This window comes from Muntiacus reevesi, chromosome 2 (assembly GCF_963930625.1).
Source record: "Muntiacus reevesi chromosome 2, mMunRee1.1, whole genome shotgun sequence".
Classification (NCBI taxonomy): domain Eukaryota; kingdom Metazoa; phylum Chordata; class Mammalia; order Artiodactyla; family Cervidae; genus Muntiacus; species Muntiacus reevesi.
The window spans coordinates 11962543-11989721 of NC_089250.1; the positions used below are offsets into that span (position 1 = coordinate 11962543).

The 27179-nt window shown below is 45.6% G+C and overlaps 1 protein-coding gene across 6 annotated transcripts in view; it reads right to left on the reverse strand.

Annotated features, from left to right (window-relative positions):
• Positions 1–700: 700 nt before the first annotated feature.
• The window catches only part of PRKCQ (protein kinase C theta), a 141554-nt gene continuing 115075 nt past the window's right edge, over positions 701–27179 (reverse strand). For all 6 annotated transcript variants that reach the window (XM_065920948.1, XM_065920945.1, XM_065920946.1 and 3 more), the window contains exons 13-18: positions 26955–27046; positions 24827–24889; positions 20909–21047; positions 13058–13246; positions 4584–4712; positions 701–1919 (exon numbers count right to left, since the gene is read on the reverse strand). In XM_065920948.1, coding sequence (XP_065777020.1) covers positions 1764–1919; positions 4584–4712; positions 13058–13246; positions 20909–21047; positions 24827–24889; positions 26955–27046 — 768 coding nt within the window. In that variant the 3' untranslated portion in view covers positions 701–1763. The remainder of the gene's footprint in view (positions 1920–4583; positions 4713–13057; positions 13247–20908; positions 21048–24826; positions 24890–26954; positions 27047–27179) is intronic.

A 27179-nucleotide genomic window follows, 5' to 3' on the forward strand; every position in this document is an offset into this window, starting at 1 on the left:
TATGTTAAGAAAAAAATGTGAGGAGGGGAGGGGGCCTCAGAGGTGATTTGGGGAAGAAGGAGGGAGTGAGGCCAGCTAGGGGTGGGGAGGTGGTGAAAGAGGAAAGGTCAGAACATCCATGGGACTGGAGATCAAACAGAGCATCTTTCTTCATATGAAAAGTTGCAGAGAGGTAGATTAGGATCGAGCACATTCCATAAGAACTGGAAAGAAGGCTGTCACTGGAGGAAGCAGTGTCAGGAGAGAGGTTGGGAGGCAGAGCTGAAATCGGGCGTTGGAGATCATTCCTTCAAAGAATGTTATTGGAGGGAAGAGCATCCCAGGTGCAGAGAAAAGGATGTGCAAAGGCCCAGAGGCAGAACTACGTCCAGTGTGATGGAGGGACCACTCTGAAGTCACTGGAGCAAAGTTAAGAGTGGGAGACTAAAGACCTGATCCCACAGGTCCTTGGAAGATTGTGTAGGGAATTCAGAATAAAGTATGCTGGAAAGTGAGTGGAAAAAGAAATCTAGTAGGAAGGAGAAAGAGAAATACATTACCAAGAACTTCAGGGTTACCTGAGCCTCTCTCCTGGTTGGGGATTTTGAATGATTCTCAAAATTTAAAACATCACCTCAATGATAGCTATATTTTGATGATAACCCAAACAGAACCAAGTTGGGGATAGGGGGGATGAGTAGGGAATTAAACTATGAAGAGGCATCTTTCTTTCTTTTATTCCATTTTTATGTATCCATTTCTTTGTCATGTCACAACATTTTATCAAAATATACAAACAGCACAGATACTTTAAACATGTACAGCTATAATTCTTATTAAATAAGATCACTGTGAATAGCATGCATGGATGTTTGTTTATCCTGAAAGATGTCTCTCTCACGAGACTTATGAGTCATCAAAACATCAGTAACGGTATCAGAAAGGAATGGGATTTCTTTTCTCTAGAAGAATTACACATTTCATTTTTTTTCTCCTGCTCTAATGTAAGGATGATAATGAGAACATGCCACTGATACTGAAATCAACTGAGAATGGATGGGTGGAAAAGTTTTATTGGCAGGAGGAAAATGATTCTATGACTAAATCTTTATTGGATTCTAATTTCTACATTGACAAGACAAACAAGAGTAGGGGTCGAGTCAACCTTCCATATCAATGACACCAACACTCCCCACCTTCCTTTCTCCCATGAATTTCCTCACTAATCAGAATGAATGGACTTGTAAATCTCAAGTTATAAGCTATGTTTATTATGAAGAGTTCCTGTAAGAACCTATTCAGGGCTTCCCCCACCCCTTCCCCCTTACACTTGCACAGGTATGAACAGAATGAAATGGGCTGGTGGTGACTTGTCTGTGGCTGAATGGAATCCAGTGCTACACCAGGCAACGTGCTGTCTTCGGTCTTGAGAGGTTCGGACTATGCTCCTTCAGTCAACACACAGATCATGGACCAGTAGATGGTGCCCAGGTGAAGAGTCATAACTCAGAGCACAGCTCAGTTTTCAGATCTCTCACAGCATGGAGAACCATCTTCAAGTAAATAGCTAGAGTGAGTAAGGAGCTAACTTCAAGACTGGCCATGGTCATCGGTGAAGAAAGAGCTAGTTTCTGCTACAGACGCAAAGCCGCTGAGGCGCTCCAAGGGACTCAGCCTCTGTGGTTGAGTGTTTCTTTTCTTTTCCACGTTGAAAAGGAACCCAAGGAGTGTCTGCTTGATCCAGTTCACAGAGGGAAGAGGGCAAATCCTCTGGAGAGGCGAGGTCAGGATATCAGCTTCTCCATCCCTGGGTTCATGAAGGAAAAGTTCCGGAACATGTTCTGGTCCATGCTGTTGATCAGCGCCCTGTCTGCGAATGACAGCCGGGGCTTCTCATTCAGGAATTCCTTGTCAAAATTGCTGCAGTCGTATGGTGATTTCTGGATCAGGGTTTAAGTGGTGGGGAGAAAAAGAGAAGATCAGTCACTGAATTCATTATCTCTGTTTTCGCCATCAAGGCGATAATCTGCATGTGAAAAAACTGGCATCTGCGAATAATCTAAAGTAACACTTATAGGTTATCATTGGGAGTTTTATTGACTGTCTCTCAGATCCTGGATCATCAGTGTTATCAACAGTATAATAAGTTCATATACAGGGATTCTATGATTTATACATTCAAGTAAGTTTACGTGAAGCAGGATTGGCAACCTTTGGGAAATCAGTCAGCCCCATCTGACCTCTGATCTTTTAGTCTACAGGGGACCCTGGGTGGAGGAGTGGTGGGAGGTAGGGTTTGGGGGTGGGAGCAGAGGAGGGGGAGGAGTTTTGCAGATTATACATTTCTGTTCTGTCAACATCCTTCACTACTGTTTATTCCCCTTACCCACAGTCATCTTGTTTTTTTTAATTTAATTTTTTATTAAAAATTTTATTGCTGAATAACTGATTTACAATGTGTTAGTTTCAAGTATACAGCAAAGTGAATCAGTTATATATATATATAAATACATAAAACTACTCTTTTTTTAGATTCCTCATAAGGACCTACTGTATAGCACAGGGAACTCTACTCTTTAATGGCCTGAATGGGAAAAGAATCCCATGCTAATTTTATTATTAAACATCTTGGGCTGTCTTCCATAGATAAGACAGATTAGGGTGACCTCCCTTCTTGCCACCCAATCTATTGGTGCCCATGACCAAAAACAGATGTATTCACAAATTCTGTTCAGTATGGTGTACATTTCCACTTTCTAGGATTAAGAGCAACCATTATGCAATGTCACCCTTATATGAGCATGACTAAGAGTCAGCCCTTCCCACCCTTAAGGGGCCCCCAGAGCTGCTGAGGCCAATGGTTCTTTGGCCTTTGCCTACAAACAGTTGCTTAGACTGCAGGTCAGGGAAATGCCTTCCTATGGGAGGAATCTGGAATCGTCCCACAAGGAAAGAGCAGATCAAAGGTCTGATTTTTTTTGTGCAGAAAATATCAAGTCCATCATAGTCTATCATGGAAGTCGAGACACATGACATTGCCCTGATGAGCTGGAACAAGGCAGAAATTACTCTCTCTAAATTATTAATGATTAATACATAATTTCTAAATTATGTATTAGAAATGGTGCTGTTACAAATAAGAAGACTGCTATGGGCCAGCCCTGTAGGACCCTCGGAACATCCCCACAGCTTAGGAAAATGTTGAGAATAACTATCTCTTCCTGGCCTGGGGACACACTGCCCCGACTGGCCATCCACCACCACAAGTAACAACAGAAGACATTTTCTAGAGTGAATGCACTGCTTTGAAATCCACAAGCCTGTGCCACCTCCATGCAAAGATGGTTCATATCCACCCAGGTCATTGACATTTTATTCTCAGAATCACCAGGAATGGGGGTAGAGCTGGCAAATCCACCATTTTGCTTTACTCTTAAAAAAAAATTGTGATGTATATGTCTATCCCAATCTCCCAGTCTACCCCACTCTCCTCACCCCCTTGGAATCTATGATTGCTCTCTACAAATACATGGGTCTGTGTTTCTGCTTGCAAACAGGTTCATCCGTACATTGTTGTAGATTCCACATATTTGCATTAACATATGATGTTTGTTTTTCTGGCTTCACTCTGTATGACAGTCTCTAGTTCCATCCATGTCTCTGCAAATGGCACAATTTCGCTCCTTTTTACAGCTGAGTAATATTCCATTGTATATATGTGCCACTGGGGAGTTCGTGTTTCACGGGGACAGAGTTTCAGTTTAGGAAGGTGCAAAACTCAGGAGGGTGGATGATGGTGAGGGTTGCACAACCTTGTGAATGTCCTTAGCACCACTGAACAGTGAAATGTGGTTAAAACAGTACGTTTTATACTATGTGACTTTTACCATGATAAAAGAAATGTAAAAATTGTGGTAAAATGTGCATAATCTGAAAGTGACCATCCTAACCCTTTTGAAGTGTACAGCGCAGGTGCATTCATGTGTTCAGTCACCATGACTGCTGTCTACCTCCAGAACATTTTTCATCTCAACTTTGCCTCATTTTACAGTGACCCAGGAAGTTCTGCCCTTGCTCAGGGAGGCTGGTGACTCCTGCCAGTGGGAATTTAGAGACCTGTCCTTTTCTAAGCACCAGCTTACTTCTTACCTGAAAAAACATCTACCAATTACCATTAGGGTCTGTAGTTACATGACCAGATGACACATGTCAGGGGAAATTTCATAAATATCACAGAACACATGGCTCCAAAACCCCTGTTAGAGGAGGCAGGGCTTACGCTCAGGTTTGGGTCACACAGACTGGACCCTGAAAGACTGAGTGCATCATGCACAGCTCCACATCGCGTCTGAGGGTCACCCCTCCACACACACATTCGGTCTAAGGCCTGCACACTCCGTGATCCATTCTTCATGCAGCTGCATTTGCTGACACAGCAAATAAGTAACATCCCCCTCCCCAGCCCCATAGCCTGATTATGGTTAAAGAAGACTTTCTTCCAAGAATGGCACCCCAGAGGGTGGGTGAGGAGTCAGGGTCCAGGCAGCCTGGGTGTGACGTGAGGATGGTGCTGGCAGGACCTCAGGGTCCCGGGGGCCCCTTACCACTTTAGGCCTGAATGGCGGGTCGATCTCCTTCCTTTCCAGCTCTTCCCAATTGATTTCCCGAAACAAGGGGTGTTGACGGATGTCTCCCCTCACCCCCAGCCGCTTCTCAGGTTCTCTTACGAAGAGCTGAAAGGGAGCAGAAGGGGAGCGGTTAATTCTCATGGGATGAAGCAGGCTCCTCAGGTACAGGGAGCCCGGACCGCATGGCTGGACTCCACGAGGAGAGGGGTTTGGCTCTTGCCGCCTGATTTCAGAGCCTTCTTTTTCTGCAACTGTCTTAAACTATCGACTCAAGTCAAACTAGTGGCAACAGGTCTACTGAATATACCAGAGTCTGAGCTTTGCTCTAGAAATGCTATTTTTAAAATTATCTAGACCTCAATTGAAATCAGCTTGGCCCTGTGTTATTCATGAGGCAGCCAGCAAGTTACAGAGGCTCTGAGTCAGGTTGCTCATCAATAAGGTGAGTGAATCCTCCCTATAGGACTGTTTTTTGGGTTACACACACACACACACACACACACACATACATTTGTGGGTTACACACACACACACACACACACACACACACACACACACACACACACACACACACACACACACACACACTGGTGTGCGCTAATTCCTGGTCTGCAAAACACACCAGCAGAGGGTAAGTGACCAGCGTGTTTGTTGTCTGGTTTACTGCCATCAAGCGAGTTTGATTTCCTATGAAGCTGCTTTCTTAAAGGGTCACAGGCGTGCTCTAAGGAGAAGCTTAGCCTCGTGTTGTTATAATCAAATGCTTCAGGGAAACAGGTTAGAAGTATAACAGCTGCCTGAGGCCAAGTGTGCACACGCTAATTTTCTGTTCATTTCCCTCAGTAACATGGGGCATTTGTTCCAAGAAGATCATGAGAAAAGAGTTTTCTGAGCCTAGCAGATGTACCTGTGAAATGTAAAAAAAAAATTTTAGAAGATAGAAGGAATAATGAGAAGGTAATATGATCTCCAGCTTCAGGACTCAAAATCCTTTCTAGTTTTGCACAGATGAGTAAATTATCATCTTCTCTGCCCTGTAGCTGATCATCCCCCACCCTGGTCCTGAAGATGCCCGCTGACCTTGTGGGCAGTCATCGTCTCTGCCACAGGGGAGGCTGCACCAAACCAATAAATGTTTATAAAGACAGACTTGATTTCGTCCATAAAAGCTGTCACAAGTGTGGTTTACATTTGTAGGAAAAAGCACATCTCTTACATAAATGGCCAGGATGCAGCTGGAGTTTGTTTAAATGTATTCGGCTGTCTGGGCAAGAAAGCAGTGCGGAGACGCGGCAGATGGCCCCTCCCCCCAAGCCCCAGTCTTAGCATCTGCATCTGGAATCTCCCCTCCAACATCAGTCCCTCCTCAGAGGGCTCTTTCTACTAAAGGGAGAGGTATTTCTGTCTGGGATCATTAGTTTTTCATCATTTTCCAAACAAACGGACAGGACATCCTGGATGAATAAATGAGGAAGAAAGGGGAGTGTCTCTGACCACCGTCAACTGGACAGCCATGTCCCAGCTGTAGTTCTGTAAACCTTAAAAAAGACATTTCATGCAACCTTTAAAGTTTACTTTTCATTTAGTTATTATAAAACATTGGCTGTATTCCCCATGTTGTGTAATACATCCTTCTAGCCCATCTTGCACCTAAGAGTTTGTGCCTCCCCTCCCCCCACCCCATGGTACCCCGCCTTCCTCCCTGCTGGTAACCACCAGCTCTCTGCATCTGTGGGTCTGCTGCTTTTTTTGCTATATTCACTAGTTTGCTGTACTTTTAAGATTCCACATAAAAGTGATATAGTATTTACCTTTCTGTGAAAGTGAAAGTTGCTCAGACCTGTCCAACTCTTTGCGACAAGGTCTGACTTATTTTCACTTAGCATAATGCCTTCTAAGTCCATTTATATTGTTGCAAATGGCAAAATTTCATTCTTCCGAACAGCTAAACAGTATTATGTTGGGTGTGTATGTGTATGTATATACATGTATCTGCACACATACATACATACATATATATATACACCTATATAAAACATTTTCTTTATTCATTTGTCGTTGATGGAGTTTTAGGTTGCTGCTTTCATGTCTGCTATTATAAATATTTTCCGTTTTTTGAGGAACCTTCATGCTGTTTTCCGTAATGGCTGCACCAATTTACATTCCCACCAACACTGGAGGACGGTTTCCTCTTCTCTACTTTCTAGCCAGCATTTTTCATTTGTTGTCTTTTTGCAATAGACATTCTGACAGGTGTGAGGTGATATCTCATTGTGGTTTTGATTTGCGTTTCCTTGATGTTTACTGATGTTGAGCATCATTTCATGTGCCTTGTGACCATCCTCATTTCTTCTCTGAAGAAGGTCTTCTGCCCATTTTTAAATTGGGTTGGTTTTCTTTTGATGTTGAATTGTGTGAGTTGTTTACATATGCTGGCTATTAATACCTCATGGATCATACCGTCTGCAAACATTTCCTCTCACTCAGTAGTCTGTCTTTTCGTTGTGTCAGTGGCTCCCCCTTCCAGCTGTAATTCTTGCTGGGGCACAGCCTCTCCTGTGCATTTGTTCAGTGCACTACACGCATCCATGTCCTTTCAGGACTAAAGAGGATGGAGCCCGGCGCAGACACCACTGCCATCACAGATGCCAGTGAATGCTCTGTCCAGCGTTTTCAGAGGACCCATTACTTCTGGGTCTCACAACATTAGGGATAACTCTAGAGGGATACCTAGAGGGAGTTTCTCTCGAAACTATGGTATGCCTTTGATTTTTACAGAAAAGGGAGCTCAAGGATGTGAGAGTTGTTGCATTAAAATTACAGAGCAAAAGAGACACAGAGATGAAACTAGAGGTCAGTCTTATAATCAGCACGTCGCAAAATGGAAACTAATTTTTATCAGCCCAGCTCCTAGAGCCTGGGAGATCTTCCCGTGGAGCAGGCACATGGACATTTTACTTACTCACAGGAGAAAGAATAAGCCCAGATTCCTCCACGTGGATTTAAAACCTCTTTCAACAACTGGTTCTTTTTCTTCCCCTTCTTTATCCTTAACTGTCTTTGTTTCTGCTCTATTCACCAAATAACTCACTTTCTACATTCACAACAAATCTTTTCCCTGCCACTGAAACTCTGCAGATGACATTTTTTTAGGGGGAGGAGGGTATCTGCTAGAATTTAGCTTTAGATTTGTTTTTAAACTTTTTATTTTGAAATAACTATAGCATCTCAGTCTGCTGTAACAAAATGCCCCAGGCTGGGAGGCTTAAATAGCAGACATTTATTTCTCATGGTTCTGAGGGTGGGAAGTCCAGGATCAAGGTGCTGACATGGTCAGTTTCTGGTAAGACCTCTCATCCTGACCTGGAGGTGGCTGTCTTTTTGCTATGGGCTCACATGGCCTTTTCTTGGCACACCTATTTGGAGGGAGAGATCTCTTTTCTCTCCCTCTTTCTGTAAGGACACTAATCCCACCTTGAGCACCCCACCCTCATGACCCCATCTAAACCCAATTGCCCCTCAAAGGCCTCACTTCCAATAACATCACTTTGTGAGTTCAAGGACTTAAACATATGAGGTTCTGGGAGCACGCAAACATTCAGATCATACATGTAGACTCACAGGAAGTTGAAAAGAGAGTGCAGACAGGGCCTGTGCACCTTTTCCCTGGTTTCCCCTAACGCTTCCATCATAGTATGACTACCGTACAGGAGGCTGACAATGTACAATGTGTGTGTCTTGTCCTGTGTCACTGTATCACATGCGGAGGTCTGGGTAGCCATGAAGACAAACAGGATACAGAACTGTCGTACCACCACAAAGATCTCCCGCGGGGTTCCCCTTGATAGTCACTCCCCCGCCTCCATGATCCCTAACCCCCGGGAACCACGAATCTGATTTACAACTCACAATGTTGTCCTTTCAAGAATGTTACAGATGTGGGCTCATACAGTACGTGACCTATAGAGATTGGCTTTTTCTTTTTTTCACTTTAATGTCATTGTGATCCAAGTTGTTTGGTGAATCAATAGTTCTGTCCTTTTAATTGCTGAGAAATTAAAAGATGGGAGCTTTAAGTTACTAAGTGAAAGGCCCATGCCCTTGCTCTAGATAGTTTTCCCAGGTTCTGGGAGCTGAGCTGATAAAATGAGTTTCCATCTTGCACTTTTCACCGCATCTTTTCTCCTCCAACAGGAAGCAATCCTTTGCTCCTCCTCAATCTTCCTCTCCTTGGAAACCACCCGCCCCCAGTGTCTTTCTGGGGACCTACTTCCATCATCTCCACCTGGTCTGGTTACACCCTCACTGCGTCCTTGCCGGGACGTCTCCATGCTGAGCTGGGAGGAGCTGGGTTTGGAGGCACAGGTGTTCAGCTTTATGGAAAAGGTAGCCGCAATGTCAGCTTCGGACCCCCAAGCTTTTTCCTCGCTTTCCTTTTCTAGTGAGTTCCGGCAGTCCAGGCCTTTGGAGTGCAGTCTTCATGCTATGGATTGAACTGTGTCCCTTCAAAATCCATGTATTGAATCCCTAGCCTCTAGTGTGAGTGACCTGGGAGTAAGGAGATGCTTAAGGTTAATGAGGTTATCAGGGTGGAGCTGATCTGATAGGCGAGTCCTTACAAAATGAGGTGTCAGAGTTGTCAAGAGAGAACACAGTGCCTGCCAGCAGGAGGGTTTTCACCAGAAACCCAGCCTGCCAGGCCCAGACCGTGGACTCCCAAGCCTTCAGAAATGTCAGTAAGTAAATTTCTGTTGTTTAATTTGCCCAGTCTATGGCGTTTTGTTACAGCAGCTGGAACCAACTAACATACCTCAATTAAGTCCTTCCAAGAGCCAGGGTGCAAAATAAATGGAACAACTGTCACAGTGCCTGCAGCTGCCATTATGGAAAAGCAAAATTGTTTACATTCCAACCCTGGTAACTTATTTCTACTGTTGTCATCTTTTTTTTTTTTTTAAATTGGTTAATTTTGAAATTAGCTTTCATTTTATAGCTGTGTTGTGCAGTCATTAAAAGTGAACTTAATTGGCCATTTGGGGAGTTTTCTAAGTTTACTGTCTGTTTGGATCCATCAGAAAGTGCAAGCTGAGGGTGTGCTGGTTCAGATTTTTAAATACTGTCAACCTTGGGCTGGGGCTCCTCTGGGGGCTCTGTCAGCACTTCAGATTCAAGACCTTGATTCCTCAGGGAGAACTCTGCAGCCGACTCTACGTATGAAACAGCCTAGACAAGCTGACAGTCGGATGAGAGGCAGAAGTGTATTATACCGTTTAAATTTAATTCTGAGCAGTTCTTCATGAGAAAAAAGGAGACTGGTGAAAAAAAAGATAGGCCAGATAATCTTCTAGGTTTGGATTTAAAACCACTGATAGCATCTGATGTTGAAAGATCCTATTCTCGTCCCCTTTTCATTATAAGAAGGGCAGAGCTAAAAATTATTTCTCTAAATGACTTTTTTTTAGCTAGCTGATATAAGTTGTCAGAAATCAAAACCCTGTTTTGTTCAAAACACGTGTATTTGCAGTTCTTTTTAGATCTGCTGGCTCTTGGTTAACACTTGTGGGTCTTTTTGATCCACACAGTCACTGGAACAGTAAATCTAGGTGCTTATCATGATGTGTAATTAGCATGTTGCAGGAGCATGTTTTTTTTTTTTTTTTTTAACTTACTGCAACCACACTGTAATGGTATTTTGCATCTTCAAAAGAGGTAAACTTAGAGTTTCAATCTTTAATGATGGCTTTCCAGTACACCGTGCGTCTCTGCAATGGACTGACGGCCCTGGGTGCTCCTGGTTCATGGTCAGTGTTTCTTGGGGTCTGTACCACTGGGTGCTGGTTCCTTTTTCTTTTCTTAAGTAATTTTCTTTCTTATTTGTGTTTGTTTTTGGCTGTGCTGGGTCTTCACTGTGCAGGCTCTTCTCTGGCTGCAGTGAGTGGGGGCGCTCTCTAGCTGTGGTGTGGAGGCTTCTCTTGTTGCGGCCGTGGGCTCATGCGCTCCGCAGTTGTGCTGCATGAGCTTAGCTGCTCCATGGTATGTGGGCGCCTCCAGACCAGGAATCGAACCTGTGTCTCCTGCACTGGCAGGCGGATTCTTTACCGCTGAGCCACCAGGGAAGCCGGCCAAGTCTTAAGTCTGGTCTACTGCGGATGAGGTCTGACTCCTGCTTTGATAGTAAATTCTGGAGCTCGCTGCTAAGATAAGAGCCTGCAGTATCAAGGGTTTCGGGTGAAAAACACATCAGTGTCTCCTGTGGACACAGGTCAGGAATGTGGCAGAAGGGATGGACTGCGTCCATTTGGACAGCCCGTGGACTCTGCTCAGCAGGAGTCTCCCTCAGATGGAGTGTTGCTGGGTTAAGGTTTCATACAGAAGTTGGACTGAGGGATGAATTCAACAGCCTGAATCTCGAGGGCTTCAGTGCAAACTGTCTCCAGTTACAGGCATTTCCAAGACACCTGGTAGAATCCCATACAAAACCTTGGCTTTATCTTTTTTGGGGGGGCATGTCATGTGGCTTGTGGGATCTTAGTGCCCTGACCAGGGATTGAACCTGGGCTCTCTGCAGTGTGAACGCACCGACTCCTAACTACAGGTCTGCCAGGGAACTTCCGAAGTCTTAGCTTTAAAACCCACCGGATTCAAAGAGCAGGAAGCCCCCAGTCATACAAGAGCAGTTCTTTCTCTTCATAATCTCTGTCCTCTGTGTTCATTCTGAGGCAGAAACCCAAGAGCTGGAGAGGAAGGGAACACACATACAGTTGGCACTCTATGACCACACTGTCTTCTCCAGGAGCGAGCAGCTGCCAGCCATGAACTTGGCCAGAGGAAAGGGAGCTGGAAGTCTGCTTTCGAGTTAAGACTGATGTAATGACTTATATCTTAGCCAGAACAGCTTCAATTTCTCAGCAGAGACAGTGTTTTCTGACTTAGATAAAAGAAAAAGTTCTTGTCACTCCTAAGACTGAGCAGAAAGCCACACATCTTATCCACATCTTCATCCAGGGTAAGGGGAAGGTTTTTAATTATGTTTCAGGATCAGCGTTATAATTCGACACCTGTACACATTACAGAGCGATCACCACTGAGGTCTAATTACCACCCATCATCATAGAGTTGACCCCCCTTCATCTACTTTTGCCCAATTCCCAGCCCTCTTCTCCACTGGTAATCACGAATCTGTTCTTTGTATCCATAGTTTGTTTTTATTTCATTGTGCTTGTTTTGTGTGTTTTCTTAGATTTCACATGAGTGAAAGCACATGGTACTTGTCTTTCTCTGTCTGATGTATTTCACTAACCAAAATACCCCCAGATCCATCCATGGTGCCATAAATGGCAATATTTCATCTTCACGGCTGAGTAATATTCCACTATACACATCTCACACACACCATATCTTCACCTGTTCATCCATAGACAAACATTTATGTTGTTTCCATATCTCGGCTGCTGCAACCAATGCTGCAGTGAACACACGGTGGTGCATATATTTCCCAATTAGTGTTTCCATGTTGTTCGAATGAATAAACAAAAGTGGAAGACCATGTGAGTGCATGGCAGCTCTACTCCTACCTTTTTGATGAATCTCCATACTGTTTTCCATCGTGTATCTATCGATTCACATTCCCAACAACAGTGCAAAACAACAACTGTTTTCCATAGTGTATGTATCGATCCACATTCCCAACATCAGTGCATGAGGCTCCCTTTTCTCCACGCCCTCATGAGCACTTGCCTCTTGTCTTCTCGATAACAGCCATTCGGACAGGGACGAATGCTCACTGCAGTTTTGACTTGCGTTTCCCTGGTGACCGATGTTAAGCATCTTTTCATGTACACATTAGCTACCTGTATGTCTGAGAAAACTGTTTATTCAGATCCTCCTTTGCCCTTTTAAAAACTGGATTGTTTGTTGTTGAGTTGTATGATTTCTTTATGTATTTTGGATATTAACCCCTTATTAGACATATGATTTGCAAGTATTGTCTCCCATTCAAAGTTTTCATTTTGATGGTTTTGTTTGCTGTGCAGAAGTTTTTTACTTTGATGTCATCACATATTATTTTTTTTGCTTTTGTTTCCCTTGCTCTTAGAGCCAGATCCCCCAAAATATCACTAAGACTGATGTCGATGAAGTCTGTTTTCTTCTAGGAATTTTATGGTTTCAGGTGGACAGAACAGACTGTATAGGGATTGTTGCTGGAGATTTCTTTTGTAAATTATGCATGTGAGGGTCTATGTTACGCTCATTTTGATAGCGCACGTGCATCCTATTGGTGCCTCAGTTAAAAGAGACGGCAGGCATCCCCTTTAAGGCTGGCTCAGAACAATCACTGTTTACTACGTATTGGGTTGGTCGGAAAGATTGTTCCAGTCTTTCCATAACATCTTACGATCAGAAAACCTAGTACTAATCTTAACAACAGTCTCCTTGACCTCACTCCTTACCTTCACTAAAAGGTCCTTTGCCTCCTTCTCGAGCCATCGCGGGTAAAAGGGATTGTCCATGCGGATGGAGTGGAAAAGCTCCTCTTCGTCCTGCCCGTGGAAAGGCGACTGGCCCACGAGCATCTCGTAGAGGAGGACTCCGAAGGACCACCAGTCCACAGAGTGGTTGTACTTCTGGCCCAGGAGGATCTGCGTGACCAGACGGCAGAGACACAGAATGAAAATGCGGTGGACTCGAAAAGCTTGCATGGACTTCTCAAGGCCACCCAGGAGAGAACTCATGAGGACAGAGCGTGGTTTTAGCAAAGCTTACGCTGAAAACTGTATCTTTTGAGAAGTTAGTGATCGTGTAGAAATGAGTGGACAGTGCCCAAACTAAGCAAATACTTTTGAGATCAACCTCTTTTTTTTCCCACTTAAGCGAAACAAAATTGTACCATCACCCTTCATCTGCCCGTCTGTGACGAGAGCATGTGGGTGACAGATTCAGTCCAGGAGAGCTGGTGTGTATCTATGCCCTTCAGTGCCTCTAAACCAAACCCATGCGTTTTGTGGACTTTCTGTTAAGTGTTGGGGCTTCCCTGATTGCTTGGCAGGTAAAGAATCTGCCTGTAATGTAGGAGATGCAGGAGACACGAGTTCAGTCCTTGAGTTGGGAAGATCCCTTGGAGGAGGAAATAGCAACCCATTCCAGTATTCTTACCTGGAGAATCCCATGGACAGAGGACCCTGGCAGGCTACAGTCCAAAGATTCACAAAGAGTTGAACATGAGTGAGTGACTAAGCAACCTAAGCAAATGGTCCTGAGTCTTTACATAAAGTTTTTGCAGCTAACCAAGCAGCCAAGGAGATTGACCAAGTCCACCCCTTAAACCTAAGCAGTCATGGTTACAAAGGGTCAAATTCTGTGACTATGCTGAGACAGACTAGGACAACAAGCTGATAGATATTTGCAAAAAAATAAAGATAAGTTGCAAACAGAATTTTTCAGTCTGCCACTGACTTCCAGGATAAAAATGCTATCTACTGGCCTTAATATTTGAACACCAAAATAAATCTTAAAGTTAAAAAATAACCTTAAGGAACAGTGTAAAAGTAGACCTAGGAGAATGACAAAATAAAGATGAGCACACACAGCACACTCTTAGTTCAGGTGCATTTGCCTTGTGCGTCCCGGTTCAGATGCAATTCCCAGGATGTGCCACAAGGGGGAGCCCAGGGCAACCAGAAGCCACTCTGAGCATCACATCCTGGTACACATCTTCATTTGTGTTGGATTAATGAAAAGAAATTTGGAGGACAGGAGACAGTTAAGGTGGAAATTCAGTCTGTCAGGGCTAGGTGATAGAGTTTCAGTCTTAAGCTGGGAGAAAGAAGCACAATGCCAGTTCAGTTATTCATGGTATGTACAGAAGATCTGCAAACGTCTGTAATGTGTACTGGGCGTTTCCCCAGACACTGTGTGTTACTCACAAGAACATCTGGGGTAGGTGCTCTTGTCCCTGCTTAACAAAGGACAGTGACTGGACCCTGGGAGGTTACATGTCTTCTTTAACGTCTCCTGGCTAGTTAAGAGCTATGTTCTGAACCCTGGTCTTTTGGGATCTTACTATTCAATGTTCCTTTTCTATTATAAGGTTTTTTGTCTCCAGGACTGAAACTTTGCTCTGACTTGGTCATGCTCAAACTAGTCTCTATTTTTAAAGAAACTGGTGGAGTAACACTGGCTGGAGTGGCCCCTTCTGAATCTCAGACCCTGACGCCTTCTCTTGGCCAGGCTGTCTTCTGTCCTGTGTCCTCCCCACCTTTGGTTGAAATAATTCAGGTGATCATGACGTTACCACTTCATGTCAGAGTCCCCCTTTCTCTCTTAGGGCAAAGGAGAGCTGCAATTCCATCTGCCTTGTGGAGCTAGTGATTTGGGGTCTGTACACGGCTCACTGGGTGATGTACACAGCAGAGGAAGGGTCCTTAGAAGACCGAGTGACCACCAGTGCCTCCACTCAGCGTGACTCCTGCCTTCTCCAGGGAGCGGCTTCTCTGCGTTAAAATTCCACCGGACTAAGTGGCTGGTAGATGTTAGACAGTAGGGTGTCTCCTTATTTACTGTATTCCTATTCTTTGTCAAAATGAGTGTAGACCTCCACTTATACGTCAGACCCTCGGTCTTCTAACAGGGACAGGGAACAAGGGAGGTTTTGAGAGGTCCCCAGGAGGCAGGCACGGATTGCTGGGACTATTCCCTGGTTTGGAGGAGCACAGTCTGTCTTTTCATGCGTCGTTCCTGACACGGCACTGAATGCCTTAATTTCTTGTGTTTTGGGATCTCCACCCATATCTTTGGGGTCCCGGGGGAGAGTGAGTGAGATGAAGGAAAGACTTCACTAAGGCCTGTGCATGGTCAGTGTGTGGAGCTTTAGAAAATGGGTAGGGTTTTGATGGAAAAGGGGGAGGCTAGGGAGCGTTCTTGTATAAGAGAGGCCCAGAGGTGGGGAAGCCAGCACAGGTGCAGAGACGGGCATTTGGGGTGCAGGTCTGGGTGTGGACATTCAGGGAACAGGTGACAGGTGCTCTGAGTGGTGGTGGAGGAGCCTAGACATTAAGGTGGATAAATCGTGGTCCTTACAGTGTGAAATTCAGTTTACTGGCAAATCGATTACATGTGGGCTGCAGTAGCACCAAGGAGGAAACAACTGGTTAGTGTCAGAAGCCAGAAGCATCTTCAGGGAGAAGATGACCCTGGAGGTGGGGGTGACCAGACCCAGGATCCCGAGCACCCGGTTCAGGGCCACGGGAGACGAGGGAAGATGGACTTCTCAGGACATACACTTAAGGACCTTCACTCGGGATTTTGGCTTGCACCAGGTGATAACGGGGACCTCCTGAAGATGCTCCAAGTCGTGGCATGACAGGTTTTCCCACTAGAAAGGGAAATCTGGTGATGCAGTGGAGGAGCGGCCCTCGGTTCAAGGCACTCCAGGGGTCACCTAGATGGTGCCACAAGATGTAGGAAGAAGAGAGTAGAATTTGTATTTTTGTGAGTTTAAAAAAAATTCTGAGGGACATCGGTGCCCTCGTTTAGAGACCTGAACAAGGACTAGGTCTCCTGAGAGGGGAAGGGGAAGCCTCGTCTCAGGAGGAGCTGGTGGTGTGTCGACTAAGGCACGTCGTGAGATGTACCCCCGATGTGATGACTTACAATCTTAAGGTGTGGCATCACCTGTGTCGTAGGCCAGATTAAGGGGATTGCTGGGTTCTGTTTGAACGAAGCTCATTTTCACAAAATGGCAGGTCCTTAAAAAGTTATCTGTAAAGAAGCTTCGGATGAAGACCACGCTAAATGATGTAAAGCCAAAGATGGCAGTGCAGAGGCCTCACTCCTGGTTCCAGCTCCTTGTCACTTCATCATCAGGCTGAAAATGATCATCTTATTAGTTATGGCAGGAAGTTGGCTAAATCAAGTGTATCAAAAACACTGTTGTAAATTCTGGACTTACATCCACTATTCTTAACCATGAACCTTGCCTTATGTACACCTTGTAGCGTCTATCTTACGCTGCGTCTTTGCGAGGGCTCTTTCTTGGCTATGAGCCACTAAACCCAGAAACTGAAAGAATCTAACCATCTGAATGCAGAGTTCCTAAGAAGAGCAAGGAGAGACAAGAAAGCCTTCCTTGGGGATCAATGCAGAGAAATAGAGGAAAACAATAGAATGGGAAAGACTAGAGATCTCTTCAAAAAAATTAGAGAGACCAAGCTACCATGCCCATTTCATGCAAAGATGGGCACAATAAAGGGCAGAAATGGTATGGACCTAACAGAAGCAGAAGACATTAAGAAGAGGTGGCAAGAATACACAGAAGAACTGTACAAAAAAGATCTTCATGACCCAGATAACCACGATGGGGTCATCACTCACCTCGAGCCAGACATCCTGGAATGTAAAGTCAAGTATGCCTTAGGAAGCATCACTACGAACAAAGCTAGTGGAGGTGATGGAATTTCAGTTGAGCTATTTCAAATCCTAAAAGATGATGCTGTTAAAGTGCTGCACTCAATATGCCAGCAAATCTGGAAAATTCCACAGTGGCCACAGGACTGAAAAAGGTCAGTTTTCATCCCAATCCCCAAGAAAGGCAATGCCAAAGACTGTTTAGACTACTGCACAATTGTACTCATCTTACACACTAGCAAAGTAGTGCTTAAAATTCTCCAAGCTAGGCTTCAACAGTATGTGAACCAAGAACTTCCAGATGTTCAAGCTGGATTTAGAAAAGGCAGAGGAACCAGAGATCAAATTGCCAACATCCACTGGGTCATCAAAAAAGAAAGAGAGTTTCAGAATAACATCTACTTTTGCTTCATTGACTACGCCAAAGCCTTTGACTGTGTGGATCACAAAAACAGTGGAAAATTCTTCAAGAGATGGGAATGCCAGATAACCTTACCTGCCTCCTGAGAAATCTGTATGCAGGTCAAGAAGCAACAGTTAGAAACAGGCATGGAACAATGGAACAACATAGTTCCAAATTGGGAAAGGAGTACATCAAAGCTATATGTTGTCACCTTGATTATTTAACTTGCACACAGAGTACATCATGCAAAATGCCAGACTGGATGAAGCACAAGCTGGAATCAAGATTGCAGGGAGAAGGATCAATAACCTCAGATATGCAGATGACACCACCCTTATGGCAGAAAGCAAAGAGGAGCTAAAGAGCCTCTTGATAAAAGTAAAAGAGGAGAGGGAAAAAGTTGGCTTAAAACTCAACATTCAAAAAACTAAGATCATGGCATCTGGTCCCATCACTTCATGGCAAATAGACGGGGAACAATGAGAACAGTGATGGAATTCAGTTTTGGGGGCTCCAAAATCACTGCAGATGGTGACTACAGCCATGAAATTAAAAGACGTATGCTTCTTGGAAGAAAAGCTATGACTAACCTAGACAGCACATTAAAAAGCAGAGACATTACTTTATCGACAAAGGTCCATCTAGTCAAAGCTATGGTTTTTGCAGTAGTCATGTATGGATGTGAGAGTTGGACCATAAAGAAAGCTGAGCGCCAAAGAATTGATGCTTTTGAACTGTGATGTTGGAGAAGACTCTTGAGAGTCTCTTGGGCTGCAAGGAGATCAAACCAGTCAATCCTAAAGGAAATCAGTCCTGAATATTCATTGGAAGGACTGATGCTGAAGCTAAAGCTTCAATACTTTGGCCATCTGATGCGAAGAACTGACTCATTGGAAAAGACCCTGATGCTGGAAAAGACTGAAGGCAGGAGGAGGAGACAACAGAGGATGAGATGGTTGCATGGCATCACCAACTCAGTGGACATGAGTTTGAGTAAGCTCTGGGAGATGGTGATGGACAGGGAGGCCTGTGGTGCTGCAGTCCTTGGGGTCACAAAGAGTCAGACATTACTAACTGAACCGAACCAGTATTTTGAGTGCCAATCACAAAGTATTAAATGAAGATTTAAAAAAATTATTGAGCCTCGTGATTTTAGTTGAGCATAAAATGTACTATGAATAGTCATAGTTATTTAAGACTATTTCATCTTAAGTTCAGCCAATTCCTTTTTCTGCATGTTTTAGAACATATACTGTACTAGCTGGTGATACTGTATAATATATACACATATGCTAGTGATGCTTTTTTAACTGATGAAGGATGACCTAAAAGTGAAAATATGTAATGATGCACTGGCTGTTGGGTGGTCCCAGGGCAGAAAACCAGGCTAAAAGGTATCACCGAGGTTCCACCAGAGGTGCCAAGCTCCTGGACAGGGATTTGCTGCTAAATTTGTTTTGCCCCAGACAGGGAGTGACTTGAGAAGCTTGGATTTGATTCACAAAGGGATTCACTCTGAGCATCAAAAAAGAATCAAGGTGGGGTGGGGGGAAATCTAAATTCACAAGACTGGGGAGGGATGAGAATAGATATGTGAAGTCCTGAGGTCTAGATTTAGAGGGTCTTGGCATTTGGATTTGGGAGGGTCAAGAAAGAACAGAGAGAACGGGTTTGGGACCTGCTATGTTTGAATGGCCTGTGCCAGTTAGTTGGAGATCTCAGCAGGAAAACAGACATATGGGTCTGGAGCAATAAGTCTGGGCTGGCTGTAGTGATTCGCAATCACAGTCATAAATACAGCTGCTGCTCATGGAGGATGTATGGGAGGAAAAAGCACCAGGAGTGGATCTGTGTGAAGACAAGCATGACTGAAGATGGGAGAATGAGACAGAAGCTGCAGAGAGAAGCCTGTCTCGGAGGCTAGATTCTGGAGGATAGCAAAGAAAAGAGATTGAAAAGGATGGGCTGCCCAAGACAGGGCGTGGCATAAGGCATGTGTAGACAGGGCAGTTAAAGCCACAGTCTGCTCACCAGAGGTCAAGCTTGCATTTAAAAAAGGTGCAGTCAAAACTAAACACATACATGCAGGGCAGAGTCTCCTGTTCCCCAGACTGAAGATGCTGCCGTTACTTTGGTAATGACAGGGATCTGTCACTAAATTTGTTTTGCCCTGGAAACCAGAGGCCCATCACTGTCTATCAAACAACCACTCAGCATTCACACATATCAACAATTCTTCTTTCACTCTTTGAAAAGGTATCTATTAGCACCTTAATGTGCCAAGCCTTGTGCCCCATCCTTGGATATAAAAGTAAGAATACACTGATCTACACAAGTGACAAGATGAGAAAACAGAACTGTATACACCTGTACCAACATCACTGTTCTGGTTTTGCTATTGCACCATAGCTATTTAAGATGGAATTGGTAGGGGAAACGGTGAAGGGCAGATTTGGGTGATGTTTTTTTTTTTTTTACTATTTTTGGAAACTTCTTGTGAATTTGTAATTATTCCAAAATAAAGTGTCTCAGAAGTGAATAAGCAGCAGTCCTGGGACTTCCCTGGTAGTCCAGAGGTTGAGACTCCCCACTCCCAATGCAGGGCGCCCAGGTTCAATCTCAATCCCTGGCTGGGGAACTAGATCCCATGTGCTGCAAGTAAAAAAACAAAAAAAACAGGTTCTTCATGCTTCAACTAAGATGCGGTGCAGCCAAGTAAACACTTTTTAAAAAGAAAGAAACAGCTGCTGGCATTAGAGCGATCATCCAATAGTGCAGAGAGATTCAAAGATAGAAAAGCCACGATGACAAATTTATGGTGCGAGAAGGACCACGTGGCAAGGGGTTGTCTCTCTCATCTGCCCGGGTGGGCAGCTGGCATGGAATCCAGAACTGGGGGGCAGGCAGTGGGTAAAGCAGGATTGAAGGATGCCTTCTGAGCAAATGCTGCACTTCCAGGGGCTCAGAATACAAGAGCAATGGCTTGTTTCTTTTTTAAACATTCACAGGCTCTCCCATGTGACAAAATAGCACAAGACAGAAGTATTCTCATTTTACACGAGAGTGTGGGGCTCTCCAGGCTCACTCGGGACACAGCCTGGAAACCACAACTTGGGTGTTTCTAGTCCCAAATGAAGCCACTGAACGCAGGCGGATGCCCCATGAACCTGTTCAGGGTCCACCTGGCTCTTCTCCAGTGGCCGCTTTCGGTTGATCTGAGCAGGGTGAATACATTTTAAGGCTGGGGTGGGGGCAGCCAGGACAGATGGACCTGCCGGGTCCTTCATGCTTGGCGAGATGCTGCAGTCAGGGCTGGGACCACCCGCCGGAAGACACTAGCTGCGCCTTCGTGCAGCTGCGCTTGTCAAGTATTTGGATTAGCAAACACACCTCCTGCACCAAAGCATTTTAAGGTCTTTTGGTTTTCCCGGGCAGGCAGAGGCAGCGGTGCTGGCCCGGGGCATGCTGAGCGGGGAGGGGCCGGGGTGCACCCTACCTCTGGCGCGATGTAGTCGGGGGTCCCGCAGAAGGTGTTGGTCCTGGCGTCTCCCAGCATGTTCTCCTTGCACATCCCAAAGTCCGCGATTTTGATGTGTCCATCTTTGTCTAAGAGGATGTTATCCAGCTTCAGGTCCCTGGAAAACAAAGCAGGTCCTCACTTTAATAAGGCAGTTTTGTTGACATGGGATTGCCGTGTAAGACAGGACAGTCGGACACGGTGGTCTGTGTGTCCCAGCGGGATTTTCCAATCAAGATGGCATAGCAGAAGGACATGCGTGCGTCTTCTCCCAGCACAGCTGGAAAGGCCACCCGTGGGTGCTTTGCTAGTCCTCCTCTCTCCTTTCAACCCTCCATCCACGGCACAGCTCAGGGGCTCACTGCTTCTCCTCCATGGTATTTCCTCCTTGACCAGCGTCTCTGCCCAGGACTCGATCTATTATAGCCCCTTGCAGTCAGGTAAGCTATTTCTGGGCCCAGCTCTGACAGGCGTCCCTGGTGGCTCAGATGGTAAAGTGTCTGCCTGCAATTCGGGAGACCTGGGTTCAATCCTTGGGTCAGGAAGATCCCCTGGAGAAGGGAATGGCAACCACTCCAGTACTCTTGCCTGGAGAATCCCATGGATGGAGGAGCCTGGCGGATCGCAAAGAGTCGGACACGACTGAGTGACTTCTCTTTCTTTCACTCTGACAGAGTCCTGTCCCCAGCCGGTGACGACCTCACCACGTAATTGCCTGCTGCAATTAACTCCTGAGAATGGTTCCCTTTCAGTCCTTCTCACCTTGTGTGAGCGGATGAGCCGGGGATGGAGAACAGAAGACACAGTCCTGCTCTGGTGGATGCATGCTGCTAGCAGCTGTCCCCAGAACTGACGTCTCACATCTGGACCAGCATGCCAACCTCCGGCGCCAACGCCTCATGGACGGTCTGTCTGATCAGAGGCGTGGATGCTCCCACAGCACAGGAATGTGTATCTCACACTCACATCAGTATCACTCTGTTTCTCCCATCCTAACTCAAATGTCATCATGCTCTCATTATGAGGACTACAAACCCCTGATATGTCTGTCTGTCTTCTCCTTAGGCCTTCGGCTTTGTTCCTTCATTGTAATCAAACCCACTTTCATTGTGATGTGTTGCCTGTATTTAGACTTGAAGGAAATGTCAAGTTAGAGTCTAGTGAAAAAGAAAACTTTTTTCTCCCACCCATGATCACAGACCTCTCACATTCTGCCTTGGACCCCAGGCTGAGCATGTCTGTCTGAGAGTCTCCCTCGGGCACTCTTCATTAGAATCTTATTTGCTTGGACTTCCTAAGAGTTTACTGTTCATGTCTTTTCACGTCCTTATATTTTACCTTCCAAAAAACCCAAAAACCCCAACAAAGTAAAAACCCAGAAAGTGAGTTCCTCAGGTATCCAGAGGCTGGACTTCTATAGCTTCAGTATCCACCACGATGCTTACAGAGGCTGTGTGTTCAGCGGGCGCTCTGTCCAGGTTACCAGGTGTAGTGGGTTTAAGGTGCCCCCACCCCACCACCGATGTTTCTGTCCTAACCCCCAGGTCCTTATGAATGAGATCTTATTTGGAAAGAGAGTATTCGCAGATGTAATCAAGTGACGGATCTTGAAATGATATTATCTTCGATTAATCTGTTGTTGCTCAGTTGCTTCGTCGTGTCTGACTCTTTGGGATCCCAGGGACTGTAGCCCACCAGGCTCCTCTGTCTGTGGGATTTTCCATGCAAGAATACTGGAGTGGGTAGCCATTCCCTTCTCCAGGGGATCTTCCTAACCCAGGGACAGAACCCATGTCTCTGCATTGGCAGGAGACCAGTGAGGCATCAGGGAAGCCCTGGTTTATCTGAGTGGTCCCTAAGTGCCATGGCCCGCGGCCATGTGAGAGGCATACAGGAAAGAGACACGAGGAGAGGCAAAAGCTGAGGGCCGATGGGAAGGACACCCCAAGCCCGGGAGCCCCTGGGGCCCCCAGAGACTGGGAGAGGCCAGAAGGACCCTCCCCAAGATCTCGCAGAGGAAGCGTGACCCCGTGGACACCTTGATTCTGGACTTTGGGACTCCAGAGCTGGGAGGGAATAACTGTTGGCCGAAGTCATCAAATTTGTGCTAAATCTTATGGCAACCTTTTGAAACTAATCATCAGTGGACAGAAAAAGGAAACTAATAGAATCTCCTTGTTAATTCAGTGGCCCAGCGAGTGTCAGTGAGTAAGGCTACAATGCACCTTGTAGGTTGAAAATTTCCTGAAGGCCACTCTCAGTGTCCATGTATCTGCTAGATGATGTCCCTCGGTTCAAATTATTCAATGACTTCCCAGGATCTCCTACAATACTGTGAGTACACTGCTAAATGAACGTAGTGTTCTTTCTTAGAGGTGCATAAGGAACTTCAGAAAACATGATTTCCCATATAATTTTTTATATTAAAGACACTTATGGACCCTCATTGTGTTTTTGTCCTGAGTGTTAATTTGCAAGAGATGAAGAGACAGAATGTGGAAAAGCAGCCTGCACTGGGGCGTGTGGGTTTTGGTGGCACGAAGTCCCTTTCAGCTCTAAGATCTCTCTTCTCTTCGATCTTCCTAGTTTTTCCTCCCTCTTTTCCTATCCGTCCATCCCACACAATCTAGAGGGCCCCAGTATAGGTATACTTTGGGGATACTGCAGGCATTTCAGACAGAGGAAAGCAACCCACGGAATCTGATCAGGGTTTTCACCATTCTGGTGATCAGATCTCAGTTTCCTGAAGATTAAAGAATGGCATCAGACTTTTAACCTATCGTTTTGTAGACAGACCCCCCACCCGATACAAATGTATGTCCCAAGGATGTCAGAGAAACTGCTTAAGAAAAACGAGTGCTGAAACCTCCCCTGAGTCATCTGGTTCGGCAGGTCTAAACAGGGTGCCCACACTTGGCTGCACCCGCTGGAAGTGGAGAGGTTTCCCCAAGCGGAGTTTCAGTACTCTGTAAGCACTGGTACGGACCAGCCCGGATGGAATGCTTCTGGACCGCGTTATACAGTTTGCTGTCTTCAGCAATTCGTGCGGAGCATCACCTAGCCTTTCCTAACGACTCGGGTCCTTCCTATGAGCACTGGTCACAGGAAAGCAGGTGATCCCATTCTCCTGGGCCGTGAGCTTGTCCTGCTTTCCCCCTTTATGTCAGGTCCTCAGCTGTCTCTTCTCACTGCGGTCACTGTGCAGGCCTCCAGCTGCTCAGCCGGCATCCTGTCCAGCTCCTTTCTTTTATAAAAAAATATTATCTCCCCCTCTAATCTGCAGTGAGTTGGAAACTAGATAACTAAGCCTTTGAAGATTTGTATGTTAAATGAGTTCAAGTGTGCCTCGAGGAATGGACACTGAAGTACATTAGCTTTTACCCAAGAAGGTTGTGAGATGATGGTGTACAGTCAGTTCTGGATGGATATCCGCTCAAGAAAGAGGGGACACGTGGTGTCCTGGGTACGGTGACTAGATGTAGGCATGTAGGTTTTCACAGGCGTGTTTGAGTGTTCAAGGAAGAACTTCCCTCCACCCTCACCCAGGAGGACACTCAGTATGCGGATACGGACAAGAACGAAAAGGAGGCAGAGAGAGAAAGCAACAGTAAGATGCCAGAGAGAAAGGAACGGGAGGAAATGAGACAAAGGGAAGCGAGAGGGAGAAGAATAGGAAAGCAAGGACAGAATGCGATGGCAGCCCCTCGGCTTTGAGATGGGAATTTCCTCCTTGGTTGTTAAATCCGTGTCCGTGGTCGCTCTGGGCGGGAAGCCCGGGTGTGGAACTTTGCACCACAAAAGCACATTGACCACTTCCCGTCACCCGAGCATGATGATTAAACCACCCGGAGCAGGAATCCCGACATCCCGGGGCTTGCTTCCAAAGAGCCAGCTTACCTGTAGACAATTCCTTTGGAATGAAGGAACTGCAGGCCGAGGATGATTTCGGCAGCGTAGAACCTGAGCGAAGGAAGATCGAGGTTCCACATGAAATGCTTAGTGGGAAAAAGGTTCCCCTTTAGATAGAGTGAGCATGTGGCGTTCTGCTAAATGTACATGCAGAATTTTGTTTAATCCTAACAAAAGGAAGACCGCATCCATTCTACACATCCAGCTTCAGCCCTGAGAGAATGAAACGGAGCTGGTATCTAGTGCTTATTCTTATATTGTGAACTAGAATGCTTGAATTATCATTTTGGGGGGTTATGAGAACATTCAAAAACACTAAATGTAATAATAATGTAATAATTTTCCCTTTTATTTTAAAATCTACCTGGATCCCAGATTCCACATGAACCTGACTCGCTCACATGTAAAAGATTCAGTTTGAGAGGAGGAAAGCATACAGGTAGACCTCAGCGATCTCACAGGTTCGGTTCTAGACCACTGCAGTAAAGCAGATCTTTTTTTGGGGGGTGGGGGTTGATTTTCCTGTGCATACAAAAGTTACATTGACACTGTACTAGTCTATGAGGTAAGCAATAGTCTAAAAAATGCACATGCCTTAATTAAAAATACTTGCTGTGAACTATACTTCAATAAAAATAAATTTAAAATACAGCTAAAAGATTCTAACCATCATCTGACAATGTAGAGTCGCCACAAACCTTCATTTATTGAAAAAAATGGGTATCTGCAAAGCATGATAACATGAAGCACGATAAAAGGAGATATGCCTGTGTTAGGGGGTGATCTGTGCTCTCCACCTTCAAAGATGAGTGACTCAAAAGAGGTGAGTTTAACCATCACTAGTTGGAGTAGATATAAGGGAGAACTTCCCGCAAGTGTGGTCTGCTGGATCTTGGAGAGGAATGAGGAATCCCTTCCAGGGAGGCAGTGAGGACAGACAGACAGCATGTGTCTGTGATGCCTCCCACACCGAACAGACCTGGAGGGGACCGGGAGAACCCTTTTAGCAGAAAAATGCCCGAAGATTTCTGTGCTGCAGGAATCCCATAAAATTATTTCCTGGCACTTGGCTGACAGGTCCTGGAGACAACAAGATCAGTGGTGAGCTACCCACTGGATGTGATGAGACGGATGTTTCAGCCAGGGTTTCTGCAGAAGCTGCTGGAAAAGTCTGTCTGTCAATGCAGCTTGACATGAACCACTCTGAGTGTTTGTTAGGAGTGAGTGAGAGATTATTGAGTATTCAGCAAAGAAGGTTACCCACACCTTTAGGTGGGCCTAGGGCCACAGTTTTTGAAGGTCTCAGGGGTTTGACGACTCAGGAAAGAGGGCCCAAGGGAGGCAGGATGCAGAGGGTTCTGGGGGCTCTGCTACAGTCCACCTAGTAAACCCACCTTGCTTGATTTCGCCTGCATCCAGGGTGTGTGTGTGTGCATTCAGTTGCTCAGTGGTGTCTGAATCTCTGCGACCTCATGGACGGTAGCCCACCAGGCTCCTCTGTCCTTGGTATTTTCTAGGCAAGAAAACTGGAGTGGGTTGCCGTTTCCTACTCCAGGGGATCTTCCTGACCCAGGGATTGAACCTGAGTCTCCTGCATCTCCCACACTGGCAGGTGGATTCTTCACTACTAGAACCACCTGGGAAACCAGCATCTAGGGTGGCTCGACGCCAAAGAAGGCGGAGATTTATTCTCGAGAGAAAGCAAATGTCTCTTCCTGTTCTCCAGTTCTCCTGCTCCCAGAGCTGAATGCTTGAGGCTTTACTCTGAGCTTCCCTGTGGACATCCCACCCATGACCCCTTTCCCATCTGAGTTCCATCTGACTTCCATTTAAGGGGCAAATCTTGGTTCTAGGTTCAGGTGACATAGAAGGCTGATGAACTGGGGTGGTTCCTTAAACCAAGTACTTGATCTCGAGGCAGAAAAATGAACTATAACTGAATGGAAGCTTTGGGAGTTGGGAAAACAGGTGCTTCATTGGATGTGTTTCTGGGGTCACCTCGCCCTGGAGTTTAGGTTCACTGAGTCAGACAGGTGGGAAAAAGCAAGGTGCAGGCACAGGGGACTCCAGCCCCCGACCAGACAAGGGGGAACCCCAACCCTACAAGGGCACTTACGTGGCTCTGCAGAGGTCGAACTTGTGGCAGCTCTGGATGTGGTACATTAAGTCTCCTCCGTTGAGATACTCCATCACAAAAAAGAGGTTCTCCTGCAGAAAGACACGACAATCCCACTGTGAGATTCCTTAAGACAGGAGACAAGGACTCTTTTTTTATTGGGGTATAGCTGCTTTACAACAACATGTTTCACATGGTTTATGCTATACAACAACGTGAATCAGC